The sequence below is a fragment of the Mercenaria mercenaria genome, unplaced genomic scaffold (assembly GCF_021730395.1).
Source record: "Mercenaria mercenaria strain notata unplaced genomic scaffold, MADL_Memer_1 contig_4833, whole genome shotgun sequence".
Lineage (NCBI taxonomy): Eukaryota > Metazoa > Mollusca > Bivalvia > Venerida > Veneridae > Mercenaria > Mercenaria mercenaria.
In genome coordinates this window covers 52,085-71,388 of record NW_026463093.1, presented here as the reverse complement: position 1 = coordinate 71,388, position 19,304 = coordinate 52,085, and the positions used below count along the sequence as shown (strand labels likewise).

Below are 19,304 nucleotides of genomic sequence, written 5' to 3'. Positions count from 1 at the left end.
GTGATCTGTCTTTTGTCGATGACATGAACTATGTCTTAGAATTCTACAAGGATGACATCGATCAGACATCTCTACTCACTCAACTGAAAACCCTTCAAGTGTATGCAGAGAGTGCAATCAGCAACAGAAAGTGTGTTTCCTTACAACGTGTTGTTGAGCTTATTCAAACCATGAACCCGGTCTCAAGGAATATGTTCTCTGAAATTGTGACTGTGTTAAAACTTGTGCTAGTGATGCCAGCTACGAATGTGACTAGTGAACATACCTTCTCGGCTCTACATAGAGTTAAGACTTATTTGTGTACCAGTATGACACAGAAAAGGTTCAACTATCTCAAGACACTCTATGTGCATAGGGAGATGACGGACAAAGTTGACATGATGGAAGTAACAAATGAATTTGTTTGTGGAAATGAAACACACAAAAATACATCTGGAAAGTTTGTGTAACTTAATATTAGCTAGCTATAGGTGCAAATGATGTTCTACATATAATGTTGTACATCGTATGCAATAAATTATGTAATGAAATTAAAATATATAAACATACAAATATATAATTAGTTCTTATTTCAGAAAGAAAACAGTGAATTGCGAATTACCTTTATAATGCCATTTAACGACTAAAATGCCATAAGGATTGGATTACCCCTTTAAGTCAGGGTCTTGTGCTCGATCCCCTACATAGACATTACTGGTTCTACCCTGGCAAGACATTGTTCGTGTCTAACATCGAAACGCCATTACAGTGTTTGAACATGGTAAACTGTAATTAGGGCTGAAAACTCGAAATAAACTAGTATGTTTAACAGCTACTGCATGAGCAGTTCAAGAAGTCACCAGATTGCACCATTTACTTTAGCTATATGCAAAATTTTCCCGGGCATACCCCAGACACCCACCCCGCTTCGCCGCCCCAATACGAAAACCGTCCCTAAGTCCCTGCATACTGGTGAGCTGAAGGTATACACACCAATATCAGTCACAGTCTGGTGAGCTGAAGGTATACACACCAATACCAACCACATACTGGTGAGCTGAAGGTATACACACCAATACCAACCACATACTGGTGAGCTGAAGGTATACACACCAATACCAGTCACAGACTGGTGAGCTGAAGGTATACACACCAATACCAGTCACAGACTAGTGAGATGAATGCCAGTAATACACTGGTCTGGTGGGCTGAAGGTATACACACCAATAACAGTCACAGTCTGGTGGTCTAAAGGTATACACACCAATACCAACCACATCCTCAATTTGGGATAAACAGCTATTGTTTACATGGAAAGTAACATTAGTTTTAGTTGGGCTTACATTTTTAGACATATTTACAATTTGGTATAACACTAATTGCTTACTTTAAGTTGTCGTATAAGTTTGTCCATTGGGTTTTCATTAATAACGGCTTTATTCTGTATCTTCTTAGCTCTGTCAGCGTATCTTAATGTACCTAGAGTTTCATCATAGTTAATGTCAGCCGGTGATAATGCAGCTATCATTATTGTTTTACTGAAAATAAAAAAAAAAACAAGACATAGTGCTATCATTATTGTTTTACTGAAAATAAAACAAGAGGGTCATGATGACCCTGGATCGCTAACCTGAGTAATATGAGCTACACAGACATGTGTAAGAGATTAGGTAAGAAAATCAAATATAATTAAGCATTGAAATCTTTTCCCAGTTGTGTGAACTTGTGTCAAATGTGAAACTGATATGAAAATATTAAGAAAGTAGGTCAGTAGGTCAAATTCATGATCACTGAAAGTCAGTTTTAAGATCGGTGTGCAAAACTGTATATGTCAATCCAAATTTCAAGGCTATATATCTTAAACAGCTGTCTGTAATCAGCCAATGCTCGACTATTTGAATTGTTGTCCATATTAAAATACCTATTGATTTCAATCCAGTATCTGCATTAGGTTTGCAGATAGTAACCTAATTTAATAACTCCAAAGACACATGTGAAGTTTTTTCTAAGTCCAAAAGGGGGCTTAATTTGGTCAAAATACATGTCAGAGTTATAGGACTTTAACTAGTAACAGACTTAGAAAAAGAAAAAATAAGTTTCAAAGCTATATGCCTTTAAATGATAGCCATATGTTCTTGCATGCAAAACTTCAACCAGGATTTTCTAAGTCCAAAAGGGGGCATAATTTGGCCAATATGCATGTCAGAGTTATGGGACTTGATGCTATCACCTAGTTTTATAACCCTGAAGACACAGGTGAAGTTTCAATTCACTATCTGCATTACTTTTGGAGTAACTTGCACACAATACTTTAAGTCCAAAAAGGGGCATATTTTGGCCAAAATACATGTTAGAGATATGAGACTTGACCTAGTGAGGTTGGTTGGGGGTTTTTTTTGACCTAGAAAAAGAAAAAAATAATTTAAAAGCTATAAGCCTTTAAATGATGGTCGTATGTATTTGCATGTAAAACTTTAACCATATAAAACTTTAACAAAGGTGTGACACCGACACAGACGCCAGGGTGAGTAGAATAGCTAGAATATTCTTTGAATAGTCAAGCTAAAACCAAGAAATTAGATCAGCAGGTCAAGGTCACTAATTACTAGTAGCCACCAGGTAATTATAATTAAACAGTCAAGGAAATATGATAAGATAATTTTTTAAGTATTTTTTCATATCTAACTCATATAACAAGGGAGCCCCTGGGTGTGGCCTATATTGACACCAGAGTCATGATTTGAACAAAACTGATAGTTGACCACTAGCCAATACTAAATACTAAATATCTAAGCTCTGGGCCTTATGGTTTTAGATTTTTTAAGGGTTTTTCCTTTACAAGTCTCTCTAAACCATATGCCGTCCTAAGCAGGGCCATTTTTAACCCAAGGGGGATAATTTGAACAATCTTGGTAAAGGACTACTATACAATGTTACATACCAAATATCAAAGCCCTTGGACAAGAAGATTTTCAAAGTTTTTCCCCATACAAGTCTATATAAACAATGTGACTCCCAGGGTGGGGGTCATATTTGACCCTAGGTGGATAATTTATACAATCTTAGTAGAGGACCACTGGGTGATGCTACATACCACATATCAAAGCCCTAGGCCCTATGGGTTTGGAGCAGATGTTGTTTAATGGAAAGAGTGGACTGACAGATACCAGACAAGACAAAATCAATACAAGCAAATTCAATGAATTGGAATCCCCCGCCGAAAGGGTCAGAGTTGAGGAACGGCAAAAAAATATATCCAGCAAAAAGTTAAGAATGTTACCAAGAAGCAAATAATTTCATTAGTCAAAATCAAATTAAAAGAAAATGAATGGTTTGTTTGGGTGGGGGATGGGGGGTGGGGTGAGGATACAACAGTTTACATGTTGATTATAAATATTGATAGAAAACGAAAAATGAAAAAAAAAAAAAAAAAAAAAAAAAAAAAGAAGGGGGGGGGGGGGGGGGGGGGGGGGGGGGGTGGGGGTGGTAAGGTGGTGACCAGGTGTAGGTACACAACATCACATGTTTATAATAAATGTTCATGGAGTTTAATGAAATTCTTCCAATTGGTTGGTTTGTTATGTACAGATCTGTGGATTTTTAAACAATTAAAGGGCAATAACTATATGGAAAATTGACAAATCGAAAAAAAACTTGAAGGGCATCGTCGCAGTATCTTGGTTCATGTCTACTTCAAGTTTGATGAAATTCTACCTGCTAGTTACTGAGAAATGGCTGCAGACGGACATTTTCCATTAAATCAAGGGCAATAACTCTGAGGGAAATTGACCTATCAAAAAAAAAACTTGAAGGGCATCAGCGCAGTATCTTGGTTCATGTCTATTTCAAATTTGATGAAATTCTACCAGTTAGTTACTGAGCAATGGCTGCAGACGGACATTTTTTATTAAATCAAGGGCAATAACTCTGAGGGAAATTGACCAATCAAAAAAAAAAACTTGACGGGCATCATCGCAGTATGTTGGTTCATGTTTATTTCAAGTTTCATGAAATTCTACGAAGTAGTTACTGAGAAATGGCTGCGGACGGACGGACGGACGGACTGACGGACTGACAACACCATTTCAATACCCCACTCCCGATTTCATCGGCGGGGGATAATAACTTAACGAGATGATATACAAAGCTACCTGTTTCCACCGAGGGCATTCTGTAGCAATTTTGTGAGGACCGAGTCCCTGTAAGGCACCATAACTTTCTTCTTTCCCATTGACAGGTCTGCTAATGCCTGAAGTCAAATATCCAGTATAATGCATCAAATGTGGGTCACTTTGCTAAGTACACTTTAAAACATACTTTAAAACATACTTTAATAGCAAATCATTACTTTTTAATTTTGAGTAATGAAAAGTGTAAGAACATTAAGAACATATATTTAACAAGCAAATTCGATGAATTGGTATCCCCCTCCGAAAGGGTTTGTGGTGAGGAATGGCAAAAAAATATATCCAGCAAAAAGTTTAGGATGTTAATAAGAAGCAAATAATTTCATTAGTCAAAATCAATTTAACAGAAAACAAATGTTTAATTATAGAGTACATAATAAATGTATGATACTTTGATCCTGACTAAAGAATTTATTTTGAATGGGATATGCTTACTGTATTTAGCTTAGCTTTTAAAATTAAATGCAGTTAATTGAAATGCAAGTAGGGGGAATGGTACAACTTGCATGTTGATAAATATTCATGGAAGGTTTGAAAAAAATCTAAAATATGGCATGATTTTTTTTTTTTTATGGGTGGGTGTGTGTGTGTGTGTGGGGGGGGGGGGGGGGGGGAGGGGGTGTGACCAAGGCAAGTGGGTGACCAGGTGTGGGTGAACAACTTCACATGTTAATAATAAATGTTCAGGGAAAAGAAATGAAAGAAATTTAATGAAATTCTGCCAAATGGTAAGTTTGTTATGTACAAATATGTGGATTTTTAGACAATTTAAAGGGCAATAACTCTAAAGTTACAAAAGAAATCTGTACGAAATTGCGTGTGCACAACCATATTATAGTGCTCTAAATTCTACTTAAGTTTCATAGTTCTAGGTCAAATATATCAAAAGTTATGATGCAGAAATTGCCATATTTATAGTACCCTATATAGTTAACACTAGAAATTCTAAGGGCGATAACTCTGGTGTTACTTGGGCAATCTGACTGAAACTTGATGGGCCCCATAAACTAATAGCGGTGTACATGTATATGACGTTTGTTTGAAAAAAATCTAAAATACGGAATAATTTTTTTTTTGAGAGTGGGGGGATGGGGTCAGGAGGGGGACGGGGTGTGATCAAGGTAAGGGGGTGACCAGGTGTGGGTACACAAGTTCACAATAAATGTTCATGGAAAAGAAATGAAAGAAATTTAATGAAATTCTACCAAATGGTAAGTTTGTTATGTACAAATATGTGGATTTTTATACAATTAAAGGGCAATAACTCTTAATTTACAAAATAAATCTGAACGAAATTGTGTTTACACAACCACATTATGGTGATCTAAAGTCTGTTTAAGTTTCATAGTTCTAGGTCAAATATATCAAAAGTTATGATGCAGAAATTGCCATATTTATAGTACCCTATATAGTTTACACTAGAAACTTCTAAGGGCCATAACTCTGGTGTTACTAGGGCAATCTGACTGAAACTTGGCGGGCCGCAAAAACTCATTGTGGTGAACATGTATATGAAGTTTTATATAAATATTCCCAACCACTTCCTAGATATCGCTCCGGACGGACGGAAAGACGGACAGAAGGGCGGACAACTAGTGGAAGACTTTGCAGGATCCAGATTTGCTGACAGACAGGTGGACCAATGAAAAGACAGATGGACAGAAGGAATTCCTATGGTCCCCTCTTGTGATGAACATTTCAACAGTTGCTTTGACCTACAAGCATAGATCATGTACACAACCCATTGTCTCATCATGTGGAACATTTGTGTGCAGTATTGTCCAATTTATTTGACCTGTCAAAACATGGACCCGGCTTTCATTATATTCTGTTCAAGCCTTGTATAAGATTAACATGAAAGCCGTGAACATGTTTTGACAGGTCAATTAAATAGTACAATACTATGATAATCCTTCAATGCACATAAAAGTATTGGAGCGGAAACAATTTCACTTGACCTTCAAAAGTGACCTTGATCTTTGACCGACAACCACCAGTCATGGGCAGGACAAATAGTCTAACCATGGGGCTCATTTCTGTGTAGTAATTAAACAAAAGGACCATAATGGTCCTGAACCGCTCACCTCTTCCCACATGACCCAGTTTTGAGTATGACGTCGTTTTTTTCTATTATTTGACATAGTGACCTAGTTTTTGAGCTCATGTGACCCAGTTTTGAATTTGACCTACATATTATCAAGATAAAAATTCTGACCAATTTTCATGAAGATCCATTGAAAAATATGGTCTCTAGAGGTCACAAGGTTTTTCTATTATTTGACCTATTGACCCTGTTTTGAACTTTACCTAGATATCATCAAGGTGAACATTCTCACTAATTTTCATGAACATCTCATGAAAAATATGGCCTCTAGAGAGGTCACAAGGTTTTTCTATTTTTATACCTACTGGCCTAGTTTTTGATCGCACGTGACCCAGTTTCGAAACAGACCTAGATATCATCAAGATTAACATTCAGATCAAATTTCATGAAGATCCAATAAAAAATATGGCCTCTAGAGAGGTCACAACGTTTTTTCATTATTTGACCTACTGACCTACTTTTTGACAGCACGTGATCCACTATTGAACCTGACCTACATATCATCAAGATGAACATTCTGACCAATTTTTATGGAGATCCATTCACAAGTATGGCCTCTACAGAGGTCATAATGTTTTTCTATTTTTAGACCTACTGACCTAGTTTTTGACCGCACATGACCCTGTTTCGAACTTGACCTAGATATCATCAAGATGAACATTCAGACCAACTTTCATACAGATCCCATGAAAAAATGGCCTTTAGAGAGGTCACAAGGTTTTTCTATTATTTGACCTACTGACCTAGTTTTAGAGGGCACATGACCCACTTTTGAACTTGACCTAGATATCATCAAGATAAATATTCAGACCATTTTTCATACAAATCCCATGAAAAATATGGCCTCTAGAGAGGTAACAAGGTTTTTCTATTATTTGACCTACTGACCTAGTTTTTGAAGGCACATGACCCACTTTCGAATCTGTTCTAGATATCATCAAGGTGAACATTCCGACCAATTTTCATGAAGATCTCGTGAAACATATGGCCTCTAGAGAGGTCACAATGTTTTTCTATTTTTAGACCTACTGACCTAGCTTTTGACTGCATGTGACCCAGTTTCGAACCTGACCTAGATATCATCAAGATGAACATTCAGACCAACCTTCATACAGATCCTATGAAAAATATGGCCTTTAGAGAGGTCACAAGGTTTTTCTATTATTTGACCTACTGACCTAGTTTTTGAAGGCACGTGACCCAGTTTCAAACTTGACCTAGATATCATCAAGGTGAACATTCTGACTAATTTTCATGAAGATCTTGTGAAATACATGGCCTCTAAAGAGGTCACAAGGTTTTTCTATTTTTAGACCTACTGACCTAGTTTTTGATGGCACGTGACCCAGTTTTGAACTTGACGTAGATATCATCAAGGTGAACATTCTGACCAATTTTCATGAAGACCTTGTGAAATATATGGCCTCTAGAGAGGTCACAAGGTTTTTCTATTTTTAGACCACTGACCTAGTTTTTGATGGCACGTGACCCAGTTTCGAACTTGACCTAGATATCATCAAGATGAACATTCTGACCAACTTTCATAAAGATCCCACAAAAAATGTGACCTCTAGAGTGGTCACAAGCAAAAGTTTACAGGCGGATGGGTGGACGGACGGACGACGGACGCTGTGTGATCACAAAAGCTCACCTTGTCACTATGTGACAGGTGAGCTAAAAATCTTATAATGCAATTAAAATTTATGGAGCTGAAAGCTTTATAATTGACCTTAAATGGTAACTTTGACCTCTGATTGACAGGCATGGGTCATGCAAGCAACATCATCTGGTTATGGGAAATAAATGTGTGTGTGCATACTGAAATGCTTCAATGCATTTAGAAGCTAAGGAACAAAAACTAGTTTTACTTTAATTTCAATAGAAACCTTGATCTTTGATCACCAAGCATGGGTCATGTTTGCGACATATTGTCTGGTCACAAGGAACATTTGCTTGTAGTGGTAAGAAAATTCTCCAATGCATATAAAAGTTATGGATTGGAAACAAAGTTTTTCTTGACTTTAAACAGTGGCCATGACCTTTAACTTACAATCATAGATCATGTGTTGACACATTGTCTCATCATGGGGAACGTTTGTATGTAGCACTATGATAATCCATGAATGCATATAAAAGGTATGGAGCAGGAACAATTTTTACTTGACCTTCAATAGTGACCTTGATCTATGACCTACAAGCATAAGTCATGTAGATGCATAATCAACATATTGCCCTCTATGCACATACCAAGTTTTATAAACCTAGCTTGAAAACTTTTTGAGAAATTGCAGGATTCAGATTTGTGGACATACTGACAGATGGACAGAAGGCATTCCTATAGTCCCCTCCGGTGTTCCACTAATTAATTCTAATACCTAACATGAAGGTCATGGTGGTCCTGGATTGCTCATCAATTTTGGTAGAGGAAAATATATGTGAAAATATTATTTGGATAGCATTTTCTGACAAGAAGATTTTCTAAAGCATGCACAATATGCAGAAGAAATAGTGTTTACATAAATTATATGAAAAAGTAACTTACATCTCCGGTAACAGAACATTTCTGTACTACTATTTAAAGCATATTTCATAATGCTGAACATTCTCACCATGTTTTATGTATATCAGGTAAACCATAACCTAAGTTTTTTGATGACTTTTACCCAACTGACCAAATTACCAGTTTTCAAAGATGTTATTAATTTATTTATCTATGCTGGGTTTAACGCCCTTTTTCAACATTCCCATTTCAAACTTGACCTAGATTTCATACAAACATTAAAACAAGAGGGCCTCAGTCGCTCACCTGAGAAACAAAACATAACAGTGTAAACATGTCTGACCTAGTGAGTTCATGGAAACTAATATTCTGACCAATTTTCATTAAGATTGGACCAAAAATGTGGTCTCTAAGTGTAAACAAGTGTTTTCTTCAATTTGACCTAGCAACCTAGTTTTTAAGCCAAGATGACCTACCGGTACATTTGAACTTGACCTAGATTTGATCAAGACAATCATTCTGACCAAATTTCATGAACCTCAATTGAAAAATACAGCTTCTATCGCATACCAAACGTTTTTCTTTGATTTGTCTAGCAACCTAGTTTTTGACCCCAGATGACCAATATTAAAACTTGACCTTAAGTTCATCAAGGCTATCATTCTGAACAAATTTCAAAAAGATCAATTGTAAAATACAGTCTCTATCGCATACACAAGGTTTTTCCTTCATTTGACCTAGTGACCTAGTTCTTAATCATAGATGACCCATATTCTAACTTGACGTAGATTTTATCAAGGCAACCATTCTGACTAAATTTTATGTATATCCAGTGTAAAATGCAACCCCTATTGCGTACACAAGGTTTTCTTTGATTTTGACCGAGCGACCTAGTTTTTGATCCTAAATGACCCATATTCAAATTCAACCAAGATTTCAACCAGAAATACATTCTGATCAAATTTCATGAAGATCCAGTGTAAAATGCAGCCCCTATTGCATACATAAGGTTTTCTTTAATTTGACTTAGTGACCTAGATAAACAATCTGACCAATTTTCATGAAGACAGGGTCATAAATGTGGCCTCAAGCTTTTCCTTTGATTTAGTTTATACAGAATTCATTTTAGGTCGATTGTGAAGAAGTTCTACAACTCATATTAATCACTCTCGACACCTCATTCCTGATGGAATCCATTGCTATGAGGGTATGAGAGAAGAGGCCAGTTTCCCTTTTAATGCTGAGATGCTGAGAGCCAAGCAAGGGAGCTACAGGTACCATTTTCCACGTCTCTGGTATGACGCAGCCGGGGATCGAACCCACGACCTCCCGCACTCGAAGCGGACGCTCTACCACTAGGCTATCGAGGCGGTTAATTCTTTTGATTTGACTGGATGACCTAGTTTTTGACCCATATGACCCAGTTTTGAACTTGGCCTAGAAATCATCAAGATAAACATCAAGACTAACATTCTGACCACATTTCATGACGATAGGGTCATAAATGTGGCCTCAAAGATGTTAACCAGCTTTGCCTTTCATTTGACCTGGTGACCTAGTTTTTGACCCAATATGACCCAGTTTCGATCCAGGCCTGAAGATCATCAAGATAAATCATTCTGTGCAAGTTTGTATCAAGCACAAATGAAACCTTTATATGGCTGAATGAGCCAAAATAGAAAATTTTGTAAGTAACTCTAGAACCCCCCGAGATGAAATCTAGCCGTTTCAAAAGGAACCGAGACCTTATTGTGACTTGAGTTGTGTGTAAGTGTGGTTAAAATCAATCAAATGTCACTTCTATCGTGTTCACAAGGTAAAAATTAACAAATTTTGGCTCTTTCAGGGGTCAATCAGAGGCCGTAACTCTGGAACCTATGATTGGATCTGACAAATTCATCATGGAATCCAAGATTTATTGTTGTTAAAGATATTTTGCAAGTTTGTATCAAATCAAACCATGAATGAAGTCTCTATATAGCTGCAAAAGCCAAAATAGCAAATTTATGCCCTTTAAGGGGCCACAACTCTGGACTCATGATGGGATCTGGCCAGTTTTCGAAAGGAATCGAGGTATTATGCCAATACAAGTTGTGTGCAAGTCTGACTAAAATTGACTGCAAAATGTGGTCTCTATCGTGTTCACAAGAAATTGTGGACAGACGACAGAAGACAGATGAAGGGCGATCACAAAAGCTCACTTGTCACTATGTGACAGGTGAGCTTAAAATCAAAATATTCAAATTGAGATATCCATAGTTGATTTGTATGAAATAAGAAGGAAAGAAATCGGGACCAGGAAAATCCACTAGAGGTACCAAAATAACCGAAGTCGAGATAACGGTTTTGGACTGTAGTGTATATTTACATTACAAAGCAATGTTTTAACACTTTAATAAATTATTGTACATACTTATTTTTGCACTACAATGAGATATTGCAAAGACTTACTGATATGACGTTTCCTAGAGCCGAGAGAGACTTATTAATGTTAGCACCTTCCTTTAATCTGTCACCTGTAGCTCCTGTACTGTCTGCTCTCTCAGAACCTACAATATAAAATATACTTCTGCTTGACAGTTTATCATGAGACAGACCTATATGACAGTAGTAGGAAAATCATTGTATTACAATTAAAAATGAATATTTTAGGTCTGCCTGACCATAAAGCCATTTTATTTGGAATAACACAGATATATCCCCAGTCCATATCCTGAAATAAATTTGAGTAATAATAATCTGCTCAGTTTTCTCTACAGAATGTGTAGTATAGCCTCCAAACATACAGAAAATGAACAACAGTCAATGAGAGACAAATATTACAAGGTATTACATGTATTTTTGAAGTCTGCTGTGATAAAAATGTGGCCATATCTGGCTACAACTTTTGCATTTTGTTACTGATGTTTGGCTACACAGTCTTTTCTTGCTCTTGCATTTTTGTTAGCATTGTATTTTTCTTTTTCTTAAGATTCTACTTTTTGAGTACTTTTGCCATTTTTCAGTAGATAAGGCAATTTTAGCTGAGTGGTGTTCCTCTTGTTTGTACCTTGCCTTACTGGGGGTGCTACAGGTCTTTGGTTTGAGACCAAGCTTTACAGTACCCTTCAAAGGCACTGGTTCTGACTGTTGTCTTTTGGTGCAGGTCACAGTTGTCGTTTAACTTCTGACAACATTAAAAACACACCCTTCTATCTACTGCCTTCAAACACACCCTTCTATCTACTGCCTTAAGTTTTACTGATGTTTATAAAAGAAAAAAGGTAAACTAACCTGCCAAATCCACTAAATTCATCACAGAGCTTTTCTTTGTTTCCCCACTGTCTGACTTAATGATCTGGTCAAATATAATTGTGACCACAGTATGAGCACGACTGCTCGTGGCATTCATATTTGTTGATGCTACTGTTCTTGACTGTGTACCTAGATACAGAGATCAACAGATTATTGTATAAGAAAAACTATCCTTCAATGTTTGAATTTTTCCTACTTTCTGGGCTTCCATAATATAATGTTAGTTAAGGAAAAGACTAAAACAATGTTGGTAGTAATATATATGCTTATAGCACTAGAATTATATTCAAAGATCTATGAACATTGTAATGACTGGAAAAGCCATCAGTTGTGGCAAAAAAAAAAACAAGAGCACTGCCTTGCAGGTGCAGACGCTCATCTGATTTTTTTGTCTCTGTTAAATAGAAATATTGACCTACCAAAGATTTTCTAAGTCAAAAAGGGGCAATAGTTCTTGCAAAAAGCAATGAAGAGTTACTGTACATGCTGTGCAGTGTCAATTTTTTAATGGCAAATAACTGCTCCAAGTTTTAAAGCAATAGCCTTGACCGTAAAGGAGAAAAGTTAACCTAAATGCACAACTTAACCAAGAAATCTGTTCAAAAGGGGCCATAATTCTTGCAAATAGCAGGACAGAGATATGTTTCTTGCTATACAGAGTCAGCTTTTGATAGTGAAAAGTGTTGCAAGTTTCAAAGCAATAGCTTCAATAGTTTAGGAGAAAAGCTGACCTAAACATAAAACTTAACCAAGAAATCTGATATTTTCTAAGTCTGAAAGGGGCCATAATTCTTGTAAAAAGCAGGATGGAGTTATGTTTCATGCTGAACGGAGACAGCTAATGATGGTGAACAAGTGTTGTAAGTTATAAAGCAATAGCTTTGATAGTTTAGGAGAAAAGCTGACCTAAACATAAAACTTAACCAAGAAATCTGATTTTCTAAGTCCAAAAGGGGCCATAATTCTTGCAAAAAGCAGGATGGAGTTATGTTTCTTGCTGTACAGAGTCAGCTTTTGATGGTGAACAAGTGTTGCAAGTTTCAAAGCAACAGCTCTAATAGTTTAGGAGAAAAAATGACCTAAACATGAAACTTTACCAAGAAATCCGATATTTTCTAAGTCCAAAAGGGGCCATAATTCGTGCAAAAAAGCAGGATAGAGGTAAGTTTCTTGCTGTACAGATTCAGCTTATGATGGTGAACAAGTGTTGCAAGTTTTAAAGCAATAGCTTTGATAGTTTAGGAGAAAAGCTGACCTAAACAAAATTTAACCAGGCAATGCTGACACAGACACTGATGCCGATCAAGTGATGACAATAACTCATCATTTTTTCTTTTTTTTTTCAAAAAATCAGATGAGCTAAAAAAGAAATGTAAATCATTCTTTATTCACAGATAATTATTTATGCAATTTTTAAGTATAAAACGTTTTCAGATATTCTAAGTCAATGAAGTTCATTAACTCACTTTCACAGTTTCACACATTCCAAGGAATTAAAGGTAGTTATTACATTAACAAAACATGTAAGAAGATCTTTTGCAACCAAGCAAAATAACAGCAGACTTGGTTTGACTGAAACTGTTCATGAGAGGTAATGGAAAGTGCAACAGCCCTCACACTCCCTAGCAACAGCTTTATGTCATAAACTACTATAGTCAGTATACAGCAAGCTTCAAGAATTTTTAAATAAAACTAGATGATGCTTTTGTAGAAAAGTCCATGCCCCCTCCCCACAATGCATAGAAGTAAGAAGCAAGAAGTAAATATGGGACAGGAGCGAAGTCAGACTCTGATGGTTGACTGCAATAGGGATCATCTATGCGGAATGTCCAATCATCCTATGAAGTTTCAACATTCTGGGTCAAGTGGTTCTAAAGTTATTGATCAGGGATGGTTTTCCATGGTCAGGCCCATGTGACCCTGACCTTTGATCTATTTGACACGTTGGAAGATAGGAAGGATTATGATAAACTGAAAGCCGCTTTGCTACGTCAGTTCGAACTCACTGACGATGGCTATAAGAAAAAGTTTAGAATTGAGAGGCCTCGTGATAATGAGACCTTTGTGATGTTTCTAGCCAGAATAAGTAGATATTTAGATGGTTGGCTTAGATTGAGTAAGGTAGAGAAAACGTACGAAGGATTGTTAGATTTTATTCTTAGGGACCAATTTTTAGATGTCTGTAATAGAGAACTATACCAGAATTTGAGTAGTAAGAGGTTAGTTAAAGCTAGGGATGTAGCAGAAGATGCAGATTTGTTTGCAAAGACTCGTGGAGGTCCCAAGTATGTCGTGAATCGAACCAATAAGGACCGGAGCTATAAACCATATGAAATACCTCAGAGACAGTATCCTAGTAGTCGTAATGTAGGCACTAGTAATAGAGGTAGTAGCAATGTTGCTAATAGAGGTAGAGGTTTTCAACCCTTTGGTGTAATAAGTGTGGTCGAATAGGGCATAGCTCATATTACTGTAGGAGTGGAAAGCACGGCGGTAATAGTGCCAATGCAGCAGCAGAGTTAGAGGTAGAGCAGGAACAGGAAAGTAGTAAAGGGGAGAATAGAAATAGTAAGGAAAATAGAAATAGAGGTAGAGGCCGTGACCGATCTAGGAGTAGAGGTAGAGGAAGAAATAGAGATAGAGATAGGAGTAAGTCAAGTAGGTCAGAGAGTGGAAATAGCATTATAGAATTAAGTGATGTAGAGGAGTTAGGTATGCTTAGTGTAAGTACATGTCCTACAAAACCCGGTACTTGTAATGGTAGGGATGTAATCGCTATGCGGGATACAGGTTGTACATGTGTGATAGTGAAACGGAACTTAGTAGAAGCAAGTCAGTTTTTAGAGAAAACCCGTAGATGTAAGTACATAGATGGGAGTGAACATAGGCTAGATGTAGCTAAAATAGATATTGATTGTCCGTATTTCAAGGGTACAGTAGAGGCGTTGGTTGTAGATAATCCTACCAATGATGTTATAATTGGTAATGTAGAGGGAGCTGTAGAACCTCAGTTTAGTAGCTTAGCGTCAGCAGTAGAAACTAGGGCGCAAGCCAAAGTTAAGAAGCAAGTAAAGCTTAAAGTTCCGTCTCAGATTTTAGATGTATCTAGAGAGGAATTCTTAGATAAGCAACAGAAAGATAGCACGTTAGATTTGTGTAGAAAGAAGGCTGAGGAAGGTACGATTAAGCAGTGTAGAGGTAAAGGTTCAGTTAGGTTTGAGATAAGGAATAGATTGTTATATAGAGAGTATACCGCCCAGAATTTAGACAAAAGTAGACAGTTGATTGTACCTAAATGTCTTAGAGAAACTAAAATAGTAGCAGTCAACTACTCTGTAAGCCCTATTACCCTATGAAGACTGAAGGTTCTAGGTCAAATAGTTCTCAAGTTATTGATTGAAAATGAAGTGTGACGGACATATGACCCCTGCAACCTTGACCTTTGATGGAGTGACCAAAAAAACACAGGTTCCAGGTCAAATAGCTCTCAAATTACTGATCGGAAATTGATTTCCATGTTCTTCCATGTTCTGGAAACTGTAACCTTGACCTTTAATAAAGTGACCCCAAAATCTATAGGGGTCATCTACTTTGCATGTACAATCATCCTATGAACTTTTAATATTTTGGCTCAGGTGGTTCTCAAGTTATTGATCGGAAATGGTTTTCCATATTCAGAACCCTGTGACATTGACCTTTAATAGAGTGATCCCAAAATCAATAGGGTTCCTCTACTCTGCATTAGAGGTAATAGGCAAGAAGTAAATATGGGACATAAGCGAAAGTCAGACACTGATGGTTGACTGCAATAAGGATCATCTATGTGGCATGTCCAATCAACCTATGAAGTTTTGAGATTCTGGGTCAAGTCCTGGGGGTCACTTGTTATATGAGTTACATAGGAATAAATACTTAAAATATTATCAGGTCATATATCCTAGACTGTTTAATTATAATTACCTGATGATCCTAAGTGATTAGGAGTCACTTCACTGTTACCTTGACCTACTTTCTTGTCTTTTAGCTCATCTGTCACATAGTGACAGGGTGAGCTTTTGTGATCATTGTTTGTCCGTCCGTCCACAATTTCCTTGTGAACAGGATAGAGACCACATTTTGTGTTTGATTTTAATCAAAGTTGCGCTCAACTTTTATGGGCATAATCTCTTGGTTCCTTCTGTAAACCTGCTAGATCCCATCATGGGTGCCAGAGTTATGGCCCCTTAAAGGGCCAAAATTTGCTGTTTTTGACTTGTGAACATAATAGAGACAACATTTTGCAATCAACTTTAATCAAACTTGCACACAACTTGTGTTGGCATAATATCTCAGTTCCTTTCAAAAACTGGCCAAATCCTGTCACAGATTCCAGAGTTATGGCCCCTTAAAGGGCAAAATTTGCCATTTTTGGCTTGTGATCATGATAGAGACCACATTTTGCAATCAGCTTTAATAAAACTTGCACACAAGTTGTATTGGCATAATATCTCGGTTTCCTTCAAAAACTGGCCAAATCCCATTATGGATTTCAGAGTTATGGCCCCTAAAAGGAACCAATAGCGACTGAAATTCTGCAGGCTTGTTCAAATCTATTCGAAAAACTATCAGGCAGTTTCTAAAATATAGGCACCTTTATGCAAAATTTTGGGTGAAGCTCGGTTTTGCGTGTTTTACGTTCATAAATCGTTTGCCTCCAATGTAACGTCAATATATACTTGACAAATTATGTATCATTGGAGAGATAATTTTAATACAAACTTGAAAATAAAGATTTTTTGTCGTATTTTTGTTGTATATAAAAACGTTACTAAAAATCCTGTCAAGTATGTCATTTTGTGCTCCGCTGAAAAAATGACGTTAGTGGTCATGTTTGAAGACTTATAGCTGCAAAATGAAGAATAAAAGAGAACTGGAAAAAATACCAGTCAATCGGAAATATCATGAACTTTAATTTGGCAAAATTTCATAACAGTCCTTTGAAAATCGTTAGGTGGCGCATATTACCTTAATATCAAACCAGAATCTCAGTGATATGTGAAATACAGAGAATAGATAATTATACCCCCACAAAACGAAGTTTGTGAGGGGTGGGGTGGGGGGTATATAGGAGTGAGCTTGGCGGTCGGTCGATCGGTCCGTTGGTTTTCATGGTTCTTGATGATAACTCATGAAAGGCTTGACAGATTTAAATAATTTTTGGTACACAGGTGTAAAATCAGAAAATACAGGTCAAATTCGAATTTGGGGTCAGTAGGTCCAAGGTCACAGTGACCCTGAACAGTTAAACGGTTGCTGGATGATAACTTGAGAAGGGTTGGCCCAGGAACATAATTTTGGTACACAGGTGTAACATCATGAAATACAGGTCAAGTTCTTCTTTGAGGTCAGTAGATCATAGGTCAAGGTCACAGTGACTCGGAACATTTAAACAGTTTCCGGATGGTAACTTGAGAACGCTTGGGTCTAGGATTATAAATTTTTATACACAGGTGTAACATGATAAAATACAGGTCCAGTTGAACTTTGAGGCTAGAAGGTCAAAGATCAAGTCACAATAACATGAAAAACGGTTTCCGGATGATAACTTGAGAACGCTTGGGCCTAGGATCATGAAAATTAATAGGGAGGTTGGTTATGACCACCAGATGACCTCTAATGATTTTGAGATCAGTAGGTCACGGGTCAAGGTCACAGTGACCTGGAACATTTAAACAGTTTTCGGACAATAACTTCAGAACGCTTTGGCCAAGGATCACGAAACTTAATACGGAGGTTGGTCATGACCAGCAGATGACCTGTACTGATTTTGAGTTCCAAAGGTCAAAGGACAGAGTGAAACAGAACATTTAACCTTTTTCGGAAAATAACTTGAGAATGCTTGGACTGAGGATCATGAAACTTCATAGGGAGGTTGATCGTGACCAGAAGTTGACCTCTGTTGATTTTGAGGTCAGTAGGTCAAAGGTCAAGCAAGTTCAGCTTTAACATTGGCTTAGTTCTGTGGCAAGGCCATATTGTTTGGGTATAATTTGTCACTCATGTGAAAATTCTAGTTTCCATAACCGTCATCCGTCCGTCACACTTCATTCCCGATCAATACCTGGAGAACCATTTGTCCTAGAACCTTCAAACTTCATAAGATGGAAGGGCTGATGAAGTAGATGACCCCTATTGTTTTTGGGGTCACACCATCTAAGGTTAGGGTCACAGGGGCCTGAACATGGAAAACCATTTCCAATCAATAACTTTTTTTCACCTCAGGGAGCATAATAAATATCAAAAGCCTAAGCCTTGCAGCTCAGGCAAGAAGATTTTTGTAGTTTTTTTCCTATACAAGTCTATGTAAAACATAAGACCCCCCAAAGCAGGGCCTCTATTCACCCCTGGGGCATAATTTGAACAATCGTGGTAGAGGACCACAAGGCGATGCTTCATACCAAATACCTAGGTCTTGCGGTTTCAGACAAGAAGATTTTCAAAGTTATTTCTGATACAAGTCTCTGTAAACTAGAGACCCCTCAGGGCAGGGCCTCTTTTCACCCCTTTTGACGGATGCACGACACATTTCACAAGACACACGAGGAGCGGTCACAAAAGCTCACCATGAGCCTTTGGCTCACGTGAGCTAATAAGTTATCATATAGGCTTAACCTTGTTCCATTCTTTTCTCTATTTCCGCATAGCTCCCAACAGGTACTTTCTTCAGTCCTTCCACATAGAACATTCCTAACTTAGGGTTCTGTCTCACATTAAGGCCACCTTTGGGATTATCTTTGGACAGAAGGTCTCTCACTTGTTCGTTGTATATTTCCAGCATGGAGAACATAACCTCATATCGTTTGTTTGCATCATCATTGGCTTCCATGGTCTTGAACAGCTCATCACAGGTAATAGGCACAATACCTCTGAAATACAATATATATTTAAATCATATCAAACACTGTAATAATGATAAAAATGTCTCCCCATTGTGGTACTTCATCCTCGTTATACTAAAGAGAAAATATTCTGAAGACAAAACATTTTTTTTCTTTTTTCAGCTCGGTGGCCCCTGAAGAAATCCAAGCAGAACCATTTACAAGTCTGATGAAGACCTATCAAGTGGTTTTTCAGTAGGTCATTTATCTAATTTTAACCCTAGAGACTCATGAATAGGACCACATGTCCCTATCTGAAAAATTTCCAGTGAGAACCTTACAATGATGCTACAGACCAAGCTTGATGAAGATGCAGTCAGGAG

At 37.3% G+C, this 19,304-nt stretch overlaps 1 protein-coding gene across 1 annotated transcript; it reads right to left on the bottom strand.

Moving 5' to 3' along the window:
- Positions 1-977: 977 nt before the first annotated feature.
- Positions 978-18,807, bottom strand: LOC128554209 (kinesin-like protein KIF28). The gene is made up of 6 exons (XM_053535456.1): positions 18,716-18,807; positions 12,044-12,193; positions 11,222-11,319; positions 4,131-4,228; positions 1,367-1,517; positions 978-1,076 (listed from the first exon to the last, which is right to left on the bottom strand). The coding sequence occupies exons 1-6, from the start codon at positions 18,786-18,788 to the stop codon at positions 978-980; spliced, it is 669 nt and encodes a 222-aa protein (XP_053391431.1). The 5' UTR covers positions 18,789-18,807.
- Positions 18,808-19,304: the final 497 nt, after the last annotated feature.